General features: G+C 43.0%; 1 protein-coding gene across 1 annotated transcript in view; it reads left to right on the plus strand.

The window, feature by feature from the left end:
• The window catches only part of sipa1l3 (signal-induced proliferation-associated 1 like 3), a 67,278-nt gene that overhangs the window by 29,339 nt on the left and 17,722 nt on the right, over positions 1–20,217 (plus strand). Inside the window, exons 2-8 of the mRNA XM_053320715.1 lie at positions 2,202–2,276; positions 10,864–11,557; positions 12,614–13,604; positions 15,837–15,967; positions 18,206–18,394; positions 19,044–19,218; positions 19,349–19,452. Of these exons, the coding sequence (XP_053176690.1) occupies positions 11,069–11,557; positions 12,614–13,604; positions 15,837–15,967; positions 18,206–18,394; positions 19,044–19,218; positions 19,349–19,452 (2,079 nt within the window). The 5' untranslated portion in view covers positions 2,202–2,276; positions 10,864–11,068. The remainder of the gene's footprint in view (positions 1–2,201; positions 2,277–10,863; positions 11,558–12,613; positions 13,605–15,836; positions 15,968–18,205; positions 18,395–19,043; positions 19,219–19,348; positions 19,453–20,217) is intronic.

Below are 20,217 nucleotides of genomic sequence, written 5' to 3' on the forward strand. Positions count from 1 at the left end.
GTGATATCAGGTGATGCATCAGAAGTCGGCTGTTCACCTTTCCACAGACATGTTTTTGTGTTGTTGACTTGAAGAAAATAGTTGAAAGTGTTGCTGTAAGTGTAGTTTTGAGACACAGGTAATTCAGGAATAGCAGCCATTCCTCAGATAGCACCCTGTGACCCAGAGGGAGGTGACAACATGTGAGGTTTAACTTTCATTGTGTGTGGTTTACCAGAAATGTTTGTCCCTCGCTTGTCACCGTCTGACCACTTTGCCTGCCATTAAACGTTCATGTTAGTGCCATAATGCGGTTATGACACATAAAGCCAGTCAGGATTACTGTACTGCTCACACTAAAAGACTCTTTTCAATCCCAGATGTTGTCATGTTGCTTTGTGGGTGTTAAATCTACACTAAACTCATCCCAGCTGAAGTCATTATAAGATTATTTCAGGTGGAGAGATCTGTTACAGGTATGAATGCTGCCTCCAGTTTCCTGCTGCACTCTGGTTACGGTTCACCAGCTACAAGTGTTTTTGGCTAGGATGAAATCAAACATTTATGAAAGGCAGTTCAAGACAAGGTTAAGATGTGTCTCGGGCACCTCTTAAACTAACTTAAGTAACTGGAATGAGCTCTACTTCACAATCTCAAACAGCAAAGTCATGTAGTCTGCATTGAAGTCAAATGCTGGAGGGAAACCTAGTCCTCACTTGATAAAAGCCTTCCCACTCTTTTAAATGCTGCAAGTTTACATTCAGCTCAACATCATTTATTATAATAATAATAATAATAATAATAATTATAGTTTCTTGCTGAAAACTTTATCTTGTGACATTTTCTTTATTTTTTTGCATGAAACAAATGTGTGGGTTCGGCTCCACTAATGTGATGTGTGCACTTGAGTGTGCGTGATAGCGGCTGCAGACAGTAGCTTTCACACAGGCTGTGAAGTGTAAGGCTGTATAATCACTTTGAGGCTGGGGTCCGTGGAGTCATGGTTGGGAAGTTTTCACTTACAGTTTAATTTCATTTTCGGAGCAGTGAAGTGAAGCCTGAGCTTTAAATCCATGCTGACGCTGCTGGCTTTGTTAAGGACAGAAGCTCCGCCGAAGGAAAATAGACACTCACACAATCATTGACCCCTATCTACCCCTGCTCCCCCCATCTCTGCTAAAGACAGTGTTATTATGCTTGCCATGGTAGGGTAAGTGGGCCCTGATTGATCAGTATTGATTAGAACTATATTTGTCAGACAGTAATGGGCCTCCCCCTCAGGATATAATGTCTGCTGATTCCCACCCGCCCCCCATCTCTTGGCCCTACTTCACCCCTCTCTTTATGCCCTACTTGTACTTGAAGAGCCCACCCCCCTCTGTTCTTAGCCCCCTCGACCTCTAATCAAACTGTACAGCCTCGTTCACTTTGTTTCCACTCTCTCTCTGCATTTCCATCTGCTCTGGCTCTCTCTCTCTCTCTCTCTCTCTCGTCTCTCTCTCTCTCTCTCTCTCTCTCTCTCTCTCTCTCTCTCTCCTCTCTCTCTCTCTCTCTCTCTCTCTCTCTCTCTCTCTCTCTCTCTCTCTCTCTCTCTCTCTCTCTCTCTCTCTCTCTCTCTCTCTCTCTCTCTCTCTCTCTCTCTCTCTCTCTCTCTCTCTCTCTCTCTCTCTCTCTCTCTCTCTCTCTCTCTCTCTCTCTCTCTCTCTAAAGAGCCTGAAGATGGAGTTTGGCTGTGAGGACTAGGAAGGAAATTAAGCATAGATGCTGTTATACTATTTATGAATCCATTAGCTGTTTTCATTTTTCATGCACGTTATTCATGGTTCAATGTTTGAGCTGATATTAAAACAACCTTTTTTAGCAGAGGCAGAAACACACAGCAGAGCCTCCATTATGTGGTGTTTGTGTGCAAGCCAGTTGGTGTGTATGCAAACGTGTTTAGAGTACAGAGAGCCTCGGGCATTTCTGTTCAAACTCCTCACAAACAATAGGTGTGTCTGTGTGGATGACCTGACGAGCGTGAAACTGATTACAGCTGCTCTGCCGAAACACACACACTGCTCAAACCCTCAACTATCACACAAACGGTTCATGTGAAATACAAAAGATTAAAACTACTTTAAAACTGTTGAAGCAATGCAACATTGAGCTTTTTGTAACCTAAAAAAACCCCTTAAACTTTAGGTTAACGTAATGTTTCTTTCTCCCCATTTCTTGTTCAGAGTCAAAAACCGAGCTTCCACCTCTGCACCACGTCATCACGCCTGCTTCACCTGTGCAGCTGAAACCAGAACAAGGTAAAATAAGTACATGTGATCATCCGTGTGTGATTTAATTAGTAAGCAGACACTTTTAATCTGGATGATTTTAAGGATTTTACTTTGACAGACTGTAACATTTAGCTCAATTTAAAGCAAACATTTGTTTTGGACTGTTTGGTCCAACTTTTTTTTTTTTATCAATTTACTGATTGTTAAATAAAAGCATTTCTATTCTGATAGCTGTAATCTGCAAGTATTTGTCTGCCAGTGCCACTGTGTAACCTCACTATGTTTGGGTTTCGTGTGTGTGTATGTGTGTGTGGGTGATAGAAACATGTTGTGTGTTGTATCTAGCTCTCTCAATCTGGTCCCAAACTTGTCTTGATAGTAGATTTATCGGCTTTGTTCTGCTTCATTGTAACTCTCGCATTTAACTCCCTTCACATGCACAATATATGAGTGTTTTTATGAGAAACGTGAGACTCAAAAACTTGATAAAAGGCTAATTGGCTCGATGACCCAGATATCTTTCAGCATTGTTCGGGTAAGCTGTCTGCCCCTTTATTTAATAGAAAAAGTCCTCATTTGAATATTGTACTGATAATGAAAAGCAGGTCACCTGATGTGTACTCTGCCTCAATAAAGGAGAGCTACACCAGCAGCTACTGTCAGAAAACACAACACCTAGCTTAACAGGAACTCCCATAATGCTCTCTAATTCTTTGTTATCTATGTTACATCACGAGTCTGTCCAGTTTTATTGTGGAGGTCAAGAATGTGTTGTTATCAGCAGCCTTTTGATTGACAGTACTTTTTTTTGTCTGCTTCAGGAAGCACTTTGACCTGCTCAGACAACACCTTCCTGAAGCATAAACACTCTCTGTGCTGATGCTATCTGAATTCAATTTAGTGTAAACAATGTTATTGTTTCATTGTTTACTGTCAAAGCTTTATTATTACTATTTAGTCATTCTAAGAGTTTCAATCATATGTTATATCTGTGATTCTCTTACATGACATTATGAAGCAGAACCATTTGGAGATAATAAGTAATTGTTGATTGTCGACACTGTTGAAAGCAGATTAGGAGCTTCCTGCTATTAGAGATCGGCAATATCACAAATATAAAGTTCTATATATAAAGTACTTCTCCATACTGTATATCCCATTAATGTCTCTGCATTATATTGTATTACCTGTCTGGTTCATATCTATCTATTCATATTCATGGAACTATATTTATCTTAATGGGTTTTCAAGACAAAAAGGGAAAAATGTGCCATATGTATAGATGGTCTGACAGTACAGGGTTTTTGAGTCCTATATGGAGAGTTTTAAAATATCCAAATACATTATTGTACATTGTTCTTTTTTTAAAATACAACTTTAAGATAATGTTCCCTTAAGTTTTTTGTTTTTTTGTGTACAGTTGCAACCTAGAAATCTACTGAGCCAGACATTGTACGGTTGAAAAACAAAATTTATCACCTCGCTGTGATGCACAAACTATAGGATAGGGACATTATTGTATTTCTGCACTTCTGTTTATTGTAATTTATTGGTTAAAACAGCTGATAAAGCTTCACTGAGAATATATTCAATCTGACTATGAAACTACCCATAGAAACACAGAGCCTGGAAGAGGATGTGTTCATGTTATAGAGTAGAGCTGCTTGTTTAAATGGTTAATTGCATTCAGTTAAAAAGGCCATCCTTCATCCAGACGTCTGGCGTTCATGACCCCTCGAGTCTCTACGTCGTTGAAATGTCTCTGAGCAATACGCTGAATCCCTCTGACCTCCCTGTGAGGGGTTGAAAAGAAAAAAGAAAAAGAAAAAATCACTGCAGGGATGAATTTTCAATCAGGAAAATGTCGTAGTATCTTTTACATATTCGTGCCCCCGCGTGTTCATCTTGACCTCCCCTCTGTTTCTCCTTTCGGCTTCCACCTCCTCACTTCCTACTCCACCATCACCACAGATAAACCAGCCAGAGATGATTATGATTATGATTATGATTATGATGATGAATGGTGATGTGGGCTGCAATTCTTGATCCTCCAACTAGATACAAATCATCGGGCTTCTTACATGGATGTCTGAACGTGTGTTTTGGGAGAGTGCCTTTTTAAAAAAAAAAAAAAAAAAAAAAAAAAAATCCTTCCTAAATGCGTCTTGCTCTTTTCACCCCAACCCCTGGTCATCGTCCTCCTCGAGCCGCCTCAGTGTCATGGGACGGCAGCTTGACAGACAGACAGGCAGATGGAAGTGACACCAGCGACATCAGCGGGATGTGGGAAAACAATGTAGACGGAAATCAATGGAGACAATGACAGCAGGGTCAGGAGAGACTTGAGGAAAAGACTGGGGAAGAAAGTGAGTGGGAAGCAAAGCGGGGCAACAGAGAGAGAGAGAGAGAGAGAGAGAGAGAGAGAGAGAGCAAGGGCGAGAGAGAGAGCTATGGCTTCTAAAGCTCCAGCCTGAGAGGGAGAGATGTCGCCTCCAGATAAGCAAAACAGACTTATGAGCCCAATATAGACCAGAGTCCGAGGCTTCGACTGTGTGTTTCCTTCCAGCCCAGTGTTCTGATATGTCCGTGTTGTTTTGGCTGCTTCCTGTGGAGTTTTGTTGTTGCAGTAGGCAGTCAGGCACTTTGGGGTAGTTTGTCACTGAGATTTGAGTTTTCCCTGAGGCATCTTCCTGCAGTTTGTGTTGCACATGACGAATGGCTCAAATGTTGGCATTTATCATGAAGCGTGACCGATGGTTCTCTTATTTTGTAGGGCTGAGCAACAGAGTCCAAATGATGACTCCTCGCTATTTGCATTTCTAGTTGTGGAGGAAGATTTCCTGCTGCAGGGAAAGAAAACTCTTCTCTGTTACAGCTGGGGTCAAGAATAATGCCTGGCTCGCAGCAGAGCACCACAGCTCCATTTTGCACTTACTGTACGCCAGGGCAAATTTAAATTTTGTTTATCAAGTCTATTTTCGTAAAGGGAAAACAGGTCGTCTCTACAGTCACATCAGGAAAACGCAGACGGACGGCAGTTATCCTGTAACGTCCGATCATGAGTCTTTCCAACTGAGCACAATAGAAATGAACTTACTACATCCGGCCCCAGGACACTTCACATCTACCGCTTCCTTTTAATGACACTACTGACCTCATAGAACATCACTGAGCTCCTTTAACTTTTAGACACTCTTTTAAAGTATAGTTTAGTCAAGTTAAAGTCTTCGGAAGCAGATTGCAAATGAGTTTTAAGTCCCGAAAGTATCTGACTGGTTACCACTGAAGGTTCACAGTTTTCTCATATACTCAAAAAACTGTATGTTCATAAATACTTTTTTTACGTGTTGTAATCATTAATTTTAACCACACTGGCTGTTCCTAATGTTCGTCCAGTGTAAGTGATCAGCGACAAAATCTATAACAATTACAGTAACTAATACATCTTTGAATGTACATATTGGCATTTAGGTTTTATTGTAATAAATTTAGAGTAATATGAACCCTTTTATTTGAATAACACAGCTGTTAGTAATGTTAATAGTCACTGAGACCATGTTCTCTAAAAATATTTGTCTATTGATTAAAACATCCAGTGTTTATGATTTGCTTAAAACTTTAAAATGTAATATATTTTAAGTTCAAGTCAAGACAAGTCTTAAGATTTAATGTTTATAGCTGAAATCCAAACCTCCAGTCCACAGCATTGCTTTTTACTTACTATTCGTTAGACAGCTTATTAAACTATCTCACATAGCCAAAGATTATTTTTATGTTTACATGTTTTCACTTTAATAATCACTCTTTCTTTTTAATCCCTCACTTCAGCTGTCTCTAACTCGAGTAGCCGTTCACTTCTACATGACATGAGGTCAGTGAGGCAGAGTTAAGGGTCGAGAGCTGATAGCGCCTCATGTTCTGTCTCCTCCATCAGACGCCATGGTGGCACGGGTGCTTGACGTACTGTCCCCAGGCTGCCTGCCAGCACTGTATTGTGTTGTGTTACAGCGTCCCTCTCTCCTCTGCTCCTGTCTGCCGTCTGCCAGTCATATGTACCACCATCTGTTCTTCCAACCAAGCCATAATCTAGCTTGCACTGTGGCATCGTTTGCTGAATTTAAACATGTTCAATAACTGTAATTATCTGGAGCGTTAGTTTGTTTTCTGTTTTTTTTTTTTTTTTTTTTTTTTAGAAATCTGTTACATCAGTTAATCTTTGTTTTATGTTATTGATTTGATTGATTTTCCTCTGTAGACCTTGGTATTTGGTCTCTATACGTTCCCTGCTTTAGTTTCAGATCTAATTAGACTGCTTGCTGTTTTGGCAGTGACTGAGACAGAAACATACGACAGGTTTTTCCCTCGTCATCTCTGATCCTTTTTATGCTCTCACACTCTCTCTCTCTCCACGCTGATCTCAGGTCTGCCCGTATCGGTCTGACATAGCAGTAAGCGGCAGAGGCAGCACCCTCCTCCACATTGAGTGCACTCATTCCTCTGGAAGCTGCACTCCTCTGCTAACTCTGTCATTACTACCATCTAACCGGTGTAATTACCAGCCTCGGTGTGTGTTTGCGGTGCTCGGGCCAAGCCTGCATCATGCAGAGCAGCTCAGAGCGGGCGTGGAGGGAGGGAGCATGAATGGGAGAGACAGAACAAGGGAGGTACATCCTAGAGCTAACTAATTACTGTATGTGAGTAATTAAAAGGCATTAAGTATGTGTGTGTGTCTTGTGTGTGTGTGTGTGTGTGTGTGTGTGTGTGTGTGTCTTCTGATGTCTGGGCCAAAGCTGAGTGTGTATACAGATTAATTCTCTCTCCTCACAGATCTCTGGATTTCTAGAGATTTCCTTTTTACCCTCGGTTCATAATCATATTTTATTTCGCTGGTGTTTGGCTTTAAAAGTAGTGATTTATTTTGAATAAACCCTCCCACACAGCCCCAACCCAGCTGTCACCTGCATGTCATAAAAACCTCTTGTATTTAACTCCTGAATGTGGTTTGCTGATGTACATTATATTATCATTATTATTATTATATCCCCTCCTCTGCACAGTGTAACTTTGTCTGTGGCTTTAAACTAAACTGATGTTTTGCAGTTGTTACTACAAATGTACTGAGTGTTTGAAACTGATAATCAGATACTGTTTCCTGGGTTAAAGTTTGTGGGGATGTTTTTTCCCCACACAACACATTTGGGTTATTGTTTGTCAGTGCTGCTGACTGATGAAAACCATGAGAGATCGTTGAAAGCTCTGAAAACACTAGTGTGTGGGCCTTGAGTTTAGATGATTTTATAATGCATACTAATCTTCCATACTCAAATGGATCTTATAATTTGGATAAAGATACATGATACATTTAGCACATCTTGACAGATTTGTGATCGTAGTAAATCTCTGCTGCCCGAGTGTTTACCCTCTTTAAACATCATTTAAGTGTTTAAATTGTTATTCTACTGTTTTCAAAAACCTGAGAGAAACATATCGTTATGTTAATTTGCTGCTCGGTGATGAGTGATGCAGAACACAGTCATTGTCAGCTTCATGGTTGAAAGTCAGATTGTAGAAAGTAAAGTCAGAGAAAGGATATTGGTCAACCTCTGCGATGTGATCTGTGTATCACACCAGGCCAGACACAGGCTCACTACTGAGCTGATTAACCAGTCAGGATAAAAGAGCAAGGGCTATTCTTTTGTTTTTAGTCATCTTAGCATGGATGGATGGATTACTATGAAATTTGGTCCAGATGTTCATTTTCTCCTCAGGATTAATTGTAATATTTTAATATTTTGGTGATCCATTGTCTTTCAACTAGCGCCACCAACAGTTTATACTTGCATAATACTTGTATTGTGTGTTAAGTAGTGATTAGCAAGTATTGGCATGCAAACTCGTTAAATTGAGATGAACATAAACATCAACATATTGGATTGTCAACTTTTATTCTCAGAGTTTCGTTGCACTCCTGTTGCTAGAAAGACCACAAGTCTGCACACAAACTGCTTCACAGGAAAAGCTCCGTCTATCTTGACAGACGTTATTGGTAAAGATCAGACCGCACTCACTCCATCGCCTCTCTCATCAGGCACCTCAGACACATAATGAAGCCATTCTGCAGGCCCTGCAGCTGGGGCCGGATAATCTGGGATTGGGCCTGATAGTGGATCACAGGACAGGACTCCGGATGAGGAAAGACTCTGTCAGAAAGCATGATCAGAGCGGGAGCCTTTGGCCCGGAGGTGCCTGTGGTTCCCCAAAACAAAGACATGATACATTTGTGCGGCTGTATGACTATAGGGGGATTTTGTTTGCTGTGAATGAGTTTTGTTGATGGTATTTGTGTGAAATGTATGATTGAATGAGTAATGCTGTCTAGGGGCCAGACGTGAATTCATTGAGGGCTCGTCAGAAGGCGTGGTTGTACCATAAAACACACAACAAACCACTCTGAGCTGCCTCGACACAATGAAAAGCTCAACGTTATGCAAATCGGACCAGATAGTCAGCCCAGGAGTTGACAAAACTCAGGCAGCTGGAGAACGACGAGTAGATTTTGTTCTCACCACAAAACACTTCCTAATGTTTGCTTTCTGCTGGCTGTTAAACTTACTGGAAATAATTAGACGTTTAAACCCCCTTTTTCATTTAGACGAGTGTCGCTTCCTCCAGTTTTTTAAACCCCAGTGCTTGCATGTGAAACAGCAGTATAGAGAGAGCGCTGAAATTTTAACGAGGTTAGATGTGAAACAGTTGAAACAATAATACAGTTACATTTGCGTGTGTTTCTGCTAGTGGTTGTGTCATATGATACATTTCCTTATTGCTTTTGCGTAATAATGTTAACAGTCATGAGTGATTCAATGCGGAAAGCAGTTTTACAATGGTGAAATATGAAAGGTCAAGTGCTATCTATATCGAAACTGAACATACTGGTGAATAAACTGCTTCAGTAAGCTGTATGTGATAAAACATCTGCTTAGATCACAGATCGTACTGCAGCAGGGAAGTGAAATTGGCAAGTTGAAATTTAACAAGAGCATGTTTTAAAAGGTAGATATGCAGATGTTCGTTTGCCCTTTGCCCATATTTGAATTACTTTTGATTTTAGAAGAGACTGGTGGAGATAAAGGAGCTTAAAGAGAACTTAAATGGAGAATAAGATTAGACAAAACCTCGAGAATGGAAAAGGAAATTCAGTAGAAAGGAAAAGAAGCCCTAGCAGCACATTTGAACAGCACTCTTGCAGAATATGTAACCTTCCACCCCCGTGCAGACTGGTATTATAATGTTTTTAAACAAGTCATACTGCATTCCCAACCTACAAACTTTCACCATGACTCAAAAACCAGAACCTGCTGAAACCTTGACACTAAGCTCAATACTAGTTCAAGTTGAAGCTTTTTAGATCACTAAAATGACAAATAACCTCCAATACATAACTATATATAGTTATAAGGTCAAAAGGTGCTCTGGTAACTTTCCTGTATATGTGCAATGATCATGTAAGACATCAATGAATGAAACAGATCACTACATTAAACTTCATGAGTCTTTACAAGGATTTCCTAAGACTTGACGCTGTGTGACTGTCACGTCATAAAGCACGCCGCTGTGGTTCACTGAGCAATGTACCGCTCTCCTCCGCGCTGTTTCTCCAGTCTGTCCAATCACTTTATTTCTGAATTTACCCCACCTCACCCCTCCAGCTGTTTGGTCACTTTGCGCACTCGCTGTTTTCTGTCTCTCCTGACGTCCTGCTTCAACTCCTCGTCATAAAGGTCTATTAACTACACAAAGTTGGAAATAGAGTAGAAATGGAGTCGCTTTAGCTTCAGCTATGTGGCGTAAGTCACGGACTGTCATCTCTGGACAGCCGAGTCAACCTTTTTATCTTCAGTCACCCAAACATACATGTTTTCATTAGACACACACCAGTGTAACATACACATTATAAACTACAAAGCAGAGATACTGTAACACTTATATAGGCTATGTGAGATGTGAGTAGCAGCTCTGCCTCAGTGCTGAAGTGTTTAAATTGTCTGTGCACTGAGCTTTTCCTCTGTTGGGATCTATTACTTTCTAGTCCGATAATATGAGCTGAGTGTTTCAGTGGTTTTAATCTGCAGCAGAGCGGCCAGAGCCTTCATGTCCTGTGGGTATGTGAGTGTTTGTGTGTGCACGCACATGCACTCGAGTGCACAGTGTGTGTGATAATAACATCCCCTGTCAGCCTCCTGAAGATTAGCCTCAATGGGAGAAATCCTCTGTCATATCCACTGCACCTTATTCTCTCTCTCTCTCCCTCTCTCTCTCTCTCTCTCTCTCTCTCTCTCTCTCTCTCTCTCTCTCCCTCTCCCTCTCCCTCTCCCTCTCTGTCCTCCTCCCTCTGTCTTATCAGTCTTACATTGTTTTACAGTTGAGTGATTCGCTCTTTCCAGAATTCACTGCTCAGTTTTTCTTTTTGCCTGTGAACAGAATTTGGGTCACTCGAGCTGTATGATTTACAACATGTATTTTAAATCTAATTTGTTTTGGTTTTAGAGTGTCTGAAAATTAGTTGGAAATTATATATATTTATTTATTTATTCCTTTTGGTTTCTCTCCTCAGATCTGCATTAGACTGAAAGTAGTCCAAGAAGAAGAGGAAAAGGACCAGTCCTGACTCAAAACGGGTCCATCATGGATCAGTGAAGTCTTTCCTGCAATGTTTTTTGGAGCTGGAGGCCGCAGCACCGTCAGTAGTGTGTGTGTGGGGCGATGCCAGCCCCCTGCCCATCTGGCCTCTATCCTGCCCTGAGTTCTCCTGGGGTGCCATGAATAACTACAGAGACAGAGGGGTCACCTGCACCTCCTCGGACCTCCTGGATGGGGGAGGAGGAGGAGGGTTACCCCAGCACACTCCGTTTCGTCACACCCCCAATGGCCACTTGGTGCCTGGCCCAACAGACCCGGCCATGCAACCACGCGTCTCCGTCCCTAAAATGGGTGTTCGGGCGCGTATTGCAGAGTGGCCCCCACGTCGAGCGCAGTCTCGAGAATCGCTGCTTGAAAATGGGCAATATGTCAACAATCACCACGGAGACGATTGCGCCACTTCATTGTCCTCATCAGTTTTGTCTTCAGACATCGGGTTGGTGCGGGGTGGAATCACCAGGTTGCCACGACGACGGTCCAAGGATGTAGAGTTCAGAGGTGGAGGATTTAGCATTGAGAGAGGTTCACCTTTGAGTCTGCGTGTTTTCCCCCCTCTGAGGCAGCGCTCCAACAGCGAAGTGACGCTGAGCGAACAGGATGAGAACGAGGTGAGCCTCAAATCTTCCTCTAAGGTGCTCTCACACCTGTAGTTTGGTTCTTTCATTTTGTCTTTTAGTTTTAGTTTGTCAAACCAAGAGAAGTAAACCTGAAGTCATACAAACTGACTCACTAGCATAAATGTATATGCTTCTATTTAAGGCTGTATCCGTTCAGTACATTTTTGTTACAGCAGGAAAAAAAAGACATTTTGGTCCTTCATTTTGAAAAATGGCTCATTGGTCCAAACTATTACTGAAACAGTGGAGTTGTGCTGTAGTGGAAAAGGAAAACAACTCTTCTGTTTCCTGCGAGGAGTCAGGACACTTGCTAACTGCTGTGTTATGATGATTTATGGTCGCTCAGAACTGGTTCTTACGACATGCTGTGTGACCACATCCGAAATCGAATGTGTTTATACTTGTTCAGAACAGCTTCACTCAAAGGCCAAGTGAAAAGCCAACTGTCACAGAGAGGGGAGGGGACATTTAAATACAGGGATAATGCTGCATATTAAAATACTGATGGCAGCGGCACTACAAGAGCCTGAGTAACCAGGGTAACTTGGCTAAGCTAGTGAGCTGCTATACTTTTTTGCCCGCATGCTACAGCCCAGTGTTGCACTGCCAAAATGTTCGGGTGGAACTAAAGAGCTCGAAGTATCGGTCGTAGTATAGGTCGGTGCTTGTGAATTATTAAACTATTTTGATAGTCATCTAAACGAACTGTTACATCCCTGCTGCTCATACCCGCTCATGATAGATTAAATAGTCATTTATATTTTGAATTGATGCCGTCTACTTTATATATACGGTCATCAAATCCTCCGATTGGTTAATTTTGCTTTCGCATCAAAATTGAATCACAGCCAGTTTGCTTGGAGGCCGACCTTTTCAGGGGGTCCCAGCTCATTTGATTGGACCACTGCAGAGTTTGATTGACATCTTTCACGTTAGCCCAAAAAAACTGACTTAGTGTTTTGAGTTCATTTGAATTGAGCAAAATCAGGGTTTTGTTTTCCACTGATCCGTCATCATAAAGTTAAATTCTCTCCTTTCTGCTCTAAGGTGGAGGTTCGAGGAGGAGGGGGAATGGGAAACTTGTTCAGAGAGTATGGCAGCACCTCTTCCATCGACATCCAGGGCATTCCTGAGCAGAGCTTCTTCGACATGCTCAGCCAGTTCCACCAGGAGAGGCCTGACCAGCGCAGCTCAGCTCCCATACGCCTCGGGGAGCTGCTGCGTGCTCCAGATTCACCACCGAGCGCAGCTTTGCCCTCTGCTCCCTCACCTGGTCCCACACCAGGTGGGGAAGACAGAGGGACAGGGAGGAAGGATGGAGCTGAGCGAGTGAGGAAGAAAAGTGGAGGGACAGAGTCATCGTTGGGCACCTCTTCTTTGTTTCGGAAGCTTCGGAGCTCCAGTAGAGGGGAGCTGGATGGAGGGAAAGGAGAGAGTGGTGAAGACGGAGGGGGGCGGGGCTCAACAGATGCATCTTACAAACCGTGGGTGTGCCCTAAGAGTTTTGTCCACTTCGATGCTCAGAGCATCCTGTTTGACCTCCACGAGGCGGCAGTTCAGCGCGGCTACGTCACCCAGAGGAGGAACACTGCCACGGGGGCATCAGCTGCTTCAGTGTCTCTGTCTGTGTCCAAATCCTCGGCTCCGAGCGGGAATGACCCCGTTTATTCCAGCATTGAGGATCTGACCCTGAGCCTCGACCCTGGCTCCGCAACGCCCTCTCTGGGCATGGACCCTCTGGACGGGCCTCCTGGAGCACACAGCTCGAGCCCGCTTCTTCTCTGCTGCCCCCACTTCCTCAACGAGACTGGGGGCCACGGGGAGCGCAACATCAGCTTCCTCAGCTCGTCAGCAGAGCGAGGAGGGGAGGGAGGAGGAGAGGGAGCAAGGAGCTGGCTGAGGAGGAGTAATGCCAGTGTCTCGGTGCTGGAGGTGCCTATTGAACAGCAGGTTACGAGACTGGACAGACTGAAACTGTACAGCATAGAGCATGTTGACCTGGGGGCCAGGTACTACAGAGACTACTTCCATGGGAAAGGTAACACACATACACGCGCACACACACACACACACACACACACACACACACACACACACACACACACACGCAAACAAAAACAGAAACACACAAAAACAGAAACACATTCACTGTAAAGCAGATTTTATACTTCATCCATAAATATTCTTTGATGTTGGTGCCAGCTGTGTTGTGCACGCATCACAAGAATCAGACATACTGAAAGAAATTGATTGGACACACTCAAGCTGTGCAGAATTAAAACATACATGTTGTTAAAACTGTGGTTTATCGACGCATTTACATCACAACATGTTCTCTGGACGTTAATGAGAAACTGACAAAAGCATTGATTTTCATAAACACTGCATTCATATTTAAGTCATTTATAAAGCAAAAATATAAAACATTTGCTGGTCCTGGCCTCTCAGATGTGAGAATTTCAGCTTTTATCTGTTTTATATCATTGTAAACTGTAAACTATAAACTATATTTGGGTTTTGGGTTATTGTTCAGAAAACAAGCAATTTCAAGATGTCAACTTGAGCTCTGATTAATTATTACATTTCATACACCAAATCTTTAATTAATTGAACAAGTAATCAAAATGCATCCAACATATGTAGACAACAGCCCACGTATAATGATAACTAAATGATACATACTGTATTATACTGCAGTATCTACACATTGATCTGATATGGGCCCCTCTGGGCTGTTACTCATCAATGTAGATCTTGTTGATGGAGCCAGAGTTTCTCCAGTGTCAGTCCCCACATCTCATCCTGTGGCAGTTAATATCCAGCTGGGCCTGAGCAGAGCACAGCGGGCCAAACTGGCAACGATCCCAGAGTTTTTATTACACATGTACCTGCCACTGGACTGTTGGCAAACTCTGAACTGATGGTACACCACCTGCCTTTCTGCATGATAACGAGGGACTACATATTCAGCCAGGGCAGCTTTGTTTTACATCTGGTTGTCAGTGTGAGAGGAAACGCCTAACTTCAGATATGCATTTTGTGTGTGTGTGTGTGTGTGTGTGAGAGAGAGAGAGAGAGAGAGAGAGAGATTTGTGCCTGTCTGTACAAGTGCATGACATGTGGGCATTTCTTGTCAACATCACCTCTTCAGACAGTGTATGAAACTTCCCCTGGGCAAGCATCATCTGGCTGCACCCTAATTAGTGACAGATGCTGTTAGGAGCACATGTGTGCAAGCAAGCGTGTGTGTGAGAATAAGTGTGTGTGTGTGTGTGTGTGTGTGTGTATATGTGTGTGTGTGTGTGTGTGTGTGTGTGAGGGACAGGCCTGCAGCCACACAGATAAAGGTTATCATTCCAAAAATATGATCATCTGCTGACTCGTTTCCAGCTTAGCTGTCCCCCGAGAACGCTGCTGTGATTGTGCGAGTGTGTGCTGTGATGTGCCCTGTGTGCTCGTCAGGAAGCCTCATCAAAAAGCTGACAGTTTCACCACAGGAAATGGCAGGGAAGCTGAGCAGGCCTGAGTCTCTTAACGTTCACATCGTCCCGATTCATTCCCATCAGAGGAGGGATGGAGGAGGAATACTAGATTCCTCCCCGAGTGTCTGGAGAATTTATGTCTTGACTCCCACGCTGCCTGTGGCGTTGGCATTAGCGCGGCTTAGCTTAGGAGCTTTAGAAGAGGACATGCAAGATGTTTGTGAAGTGTGTTGATAACTTTGTCTCTGGCTCTTTATGGAGGAATATGTTGCGTGTCAAAACTGGTAACAAGCCACAGAATGTTAATTGGCGACTTATGACACCACATTTTATTCATTTCCTGGATTTATGAGACTGAAGACATATTTGTTCCTCTATAGTCTTATTCCAGCTATTGTTAAACACAGAGGCTAAATGTATCTCATCAATTCCTCCTTTTGTAGCGAAGCCTCTACGCACATCATCAGAAAAATGTCCAGCATCTCTCAGCCGTCACCACAAAGCTATTCAGTCCTTTCTTTTTCCTCCCAGGGTGATGCCTTGTGACCACTAATTTCCTGACTAATGATTATTATATACATGTCATTTTGTCTCAGTTCTAAGTGCTTCTACAGTCAGCTTACTTCATACACAAAATACGTTTTCCTCTCTCTCACTGTCAGATTCTCTTTAAGCTTATATTTCCTGTTATTAAACCTCAATGTATTTTTGGTATCAACTCAAATGTCTCAGTGGCATTGAACATCTGGTCCAAATACTGAATGTCTTCTTCTCCTCGTTCTTCACAGAGCACTCAAACTACTTTGGGACAGACGATAAGCTGGGCCCTGTGGCCGTGAGCATCCGCAGGGAGAAGCTGGAAGACACCAAAGACCTGAAAGACCAGTACCAGTACCGGCTCATCGTCAGAACGAGCGAGGTATGTACAATATGCCGTCAGTGTGTCATGTGGATGTTTGAGTGTTGAGACAGCGATGAGTCAGTGACAGTGTGTTATACTTAAGCTACTTTCGCGTAACCCAGCTCTCCCTGCGTGGCTCTGCATATCTGTGTGACACTTTTCACCTTCTCTGCCCTAATTTTAACCTTCCCTCCATCCCCCCCTGTCCCTCCTCACCCCCTCTCTCTGTTCTGCCAGTGGAAAATTCCACCTGCACAATCTCGTAGAAAAAGCCAAACCAAACACTGGCTGCTCTGCCCAAAGCGTTTGGCCTGCTCACAGCGAACACACCCAACCACACTTTCGCTTTTGATTGATCAAATACTTGTAATGTATTAAATGATGAGCTCTTGATTATGGAGAATAAGTCGAGTTTATTTGCAGCTTCCCCTCTGATTTGTTCAAAGACCCGACTACAGAGTGGTCATTTAGTCAGAGATGTAGCTTCCAGAGAAGCAGACTGGTGCTTTCCAACTTTTTTTTCATGCTTGTGTTTTGGTATCTGTGAGTTGGTCGCTTTATCTTTAGAAATATTTTGTTATTCTCCTGGTTTTTCTTTTGATTCTCTGTGTGTGGTGGACATTTAATCATAAGTATATAATACTTTATAAACACCTGTCTAACATTATCAAGGTCACTTAAATAAACAGCAAAGTTTGCCTCTGTTCACTGTTGTTGTAGTCCCAGCCTGAGTGTGTTGTCTGCGCGGCTACTGCGGTGTTGTTTTTAGCTGGATTACATGGCTGCCTGGCCTCATCACCTTAGCTCTGCTTTAACAATGAAGCCTCTCCGCCATCTAAGTACACAGAGCTCAGCTAACAGACACAGCCAACACACCCAGGCCTGCTGTTCCCACACAGGAAAAAAAAAGAGAGATTGATTGCAGACTTTTATTCTCTCCTGCTCAAGCTGCAGCTCCTCTCAAATATCCATCCACCTTTAGTCTGTCATTTAATTCTGTGCAGCAGTGCTGACACAGCAAGGTGGAGAAACTTCCTCTCCCTCCTCTTTCCCTCTCCCTCCATCACACATTTATACACACAACCCTCTCACACTCGTACTCAGCATGTGGCAGTCATTCACTCCCCCGTCGCACACAAGCTGACTAGTTGAAAAGATTGCTCCATAACTTCAGCTGTGTGTCAATCAGGTTTTATTTCTCTGCGGCAGACCCGAGTCTCGGAGGTTCAACTGTCTCTCTAGCCCCTGCCAGCTCCAGAGTCTGCCATGCATTTTTTATGAACCTGTGTGTGAGTGCGGTGAGAAGGAACAACGGAACAACGCACTCCTCCCAACTGTATCTGAAGTTATTATAGTCTTACTGTTTTGAAGCAGGTCAATTTCCCCTCACAGGGGAGCAGCACTCTGTGGCAGCACAACACTGAGCAGAATATTAATTCACAATACTGCCGGGCTTAAAATGCTCCACACAGAGCACATTGTGTGTGTGTGTGTGTCTGTGTGTGTCTGTGTGTGTCTGTGTGTGTCTGTGTGTGTGTCTGTCTGTGTGACAGAGAAAACATGTAGCTTCAGGATACTATCGTCTGATGGACCCATTTGAAGCAGCCAGTGTACTAATCGTCAACCTCTCCACTTCCAGGAGGGTTGTACTGGAGATCAATACTGTTATCTTAATATCAATAATAATATTACATGCATGTTCCATCTTCCCTGTGATACTGTTTGCCCAGGCTAGGAGAAACAGCCCTACCTGTTTTAGCGATTTTATTCAGCTTATGTTATTTTTATTATGTTTTTAGTTTAAGTGCAACACAGAAAACACAGCTTCTTATGAATGAGACAATATAAAATATGAAATTATACATTTTTAACAAGTGGCATGGCCAAGCAAGTATCTTAGGGGAAGTGTAAAATGTGGATGTCAGTAACCCTTATTAATATGAAAGAAAGTTGAACTGCCTGAATAGGGTCAAATAAAAATCTAATCTATTTTATGAGAACATATCCTAATAAAATTTAACTTCCTGTTGTTTTAATAAAAGCTCTGTTTCCTATGACTCTAAGTGCATCATTACATCACTGTGTCCTCGTACCAGCAGACAAATGTTATCATGTTAAAATCCTTTACTACACCAAAAGCTGCTGTTTTAAGTGTCCAAATAAAAAGTTTGGGACAATGGCCTTTCAGTTATAATCTTAACATCTTATAATATATCTCTTCCAGTTTGACAACTCTTGTCCTTTCTCCACATACAGTTGGTGACCCTGCGAGGCTCCATTTTAGAGGATGCTGTGGCGTCTACGGGACGGCACGGCACGGTGCGAGGTCTGCCGTTCAAGGAGATCCTTGAGCAGGTCGTCCCCGAACTCAACGTCTCCTGCTTGAGACTGGCGCTCAGCACGCCCAAGGTCACAGAGCAGCTTCTCAAACAGGACGAACAGGGGGTGAGTTCAGTGTCTGTATTTGCTTTTTTTTTAATCTACTGCAATAAAACTACTGGTTGGTCCTGGCAGCTGTAATGCCTGTATTCAGATTGTCCCTGGAGGAAATACAGAAAGTGTACCTGCTCAGTCAGCCAGTATATCTGGTTAAATTACTGCAAAGCAAATAATAAAAGATGCTGACATATGGTAGGCTCAAACAGTTTGTGTAAAGGTGTTTGAAACCTGTATAACTGATTTAGTGTTGGTGCAAAGTACTAAATTATAGGGCAGAGAAAGCTGTGTGAAGCAGAGGGTGTGGTCTGTTTGAGCAGGAGTGTGTTACCATAAAAGCTTTAATGTTTAGTCAGGTTATCTCATGTTTTATTTAATGCAGGGTGAAGTGCAAAGTGGAGGTGTTATGCCAACATTAGACTTATTTTTGTTTGTGCAAGTAATTTATACAACAATGAAACTGTGATCAATGTGTGTACGTGTGTGTGTGTGTGTGTGAGTGTGTGTGTAGGAGCCTCCACATACATATTAAGGTTAAATGCTTATTTATAAGATCCGCTTTGACCTTAAGTTGTATTAGAAGCAGAAGGTTCAGACTGCAGTGTTTCAGCTGTGTGAGTGTTTGTAATGTTAATGTTGTCTCTCCGCTGCCTTGTAGTTAAGTCAGAAGCACAAGGTGGGTGTTCTGCTGTGCCGCGCAGGCCAAAGCACAGAGGAGGAGATGTACAACAACGAGGAGGCATCGCCTGCCTTCTCTGCCTTTCTGGAGCTGCTGGGGGAGCAGGTGCTTCTCAAAGGATTCACCAAATATGCCGCACAGCTTGACACTAAGAGTAAGTCCTCACAAGAAATACCCAGGCCACACAGCCCCACTTCCCATGATCCCTAGAAAAAAACATCTGTACAGTTGCTGTGTTTAAGCTCTCACTCAACAACACACTTTTATCTGTGGTTCCTCTCCAGCGGACTCTACGGGCACCCACTCCCTGTACACCACCTACCAGGGCTACGAGGTCATGTTCCACGTTTCCACCATGCTGCCGTACATGCCAAGCAACCCACAGCAGGTAAGCGCTCCCGCCTAAATCCAGCACCATCTCCTGGGGCTGTATGCTGTGTCTCAGGTCGAGCTCTGGCGTGTACATCTGGAAGATACATCCCTGACTATCCTTTGTTGACACTCAAAGCCCTTCAAAGTGTAGCTGTGGTTGTCAGTTAAAGCTTCTGTCGTTTGCTTTGGGTCGTAAACCACAGCAAGAATTCATGAAGTGGAAACTCGTGACTTGTGTCGCCCTCTTCATTTAGAGTCTCTTTCCGCTTTCATTCAGCCGCTTATGTGTTTTTATAGTCTTTGTTCTCTGTGACTTTGCCTTTCTGTCCTCTTTTACTCACTGGCTTTTTCTTTTGCCCTCTCTCTGCCTCTCATTCTTTAAGTGGATCAGAGCTGGGTGGGGTTCAGTAGTGAGTAGTTTCTTTATTTTCTCCCTCATTCTTTACTTCTTGAAATAAAGCGGCCTTCCTACACATTCTCCAGGGTGCTGTGTGTTTGCAGCGTGGGCTGCGTGAGTGACCTGTGTGTACGAACATTCTGTGTGTGGGTATATTTAATAGTTTGCATAAGTGTTTGCGTGAGAGGCTCACACGGGCTCACACATGTGCACAGACAGGCCCTGTGGGTAGGATTATTGTATACACTTTGTTCTGCAGTGTGATGCACTCACACACTATAAAGCACAGAAGTGATTCTTCCTCAAACACTTCAAAAGGTCTTGAATTAATCTTGTAAATTGGAGAACTGTACTTTGATAACATCCGTCATACTCAGTTCAAAC

This window comes from Scomber japonicus, chromosome 6 (genome assembly GCF_027409825.1).
Source record: "Scomber japonicus isolate fScoJap1 chromosome 6, fScoJap1.pri, whole genome shotgun sequence".
NCBI classification, from domain to species: Eukaryota; Metazoa; Chordata; class Actinopteri; order Scombriformes; family Scombridae; genus Scomber; species Scomber japonicus.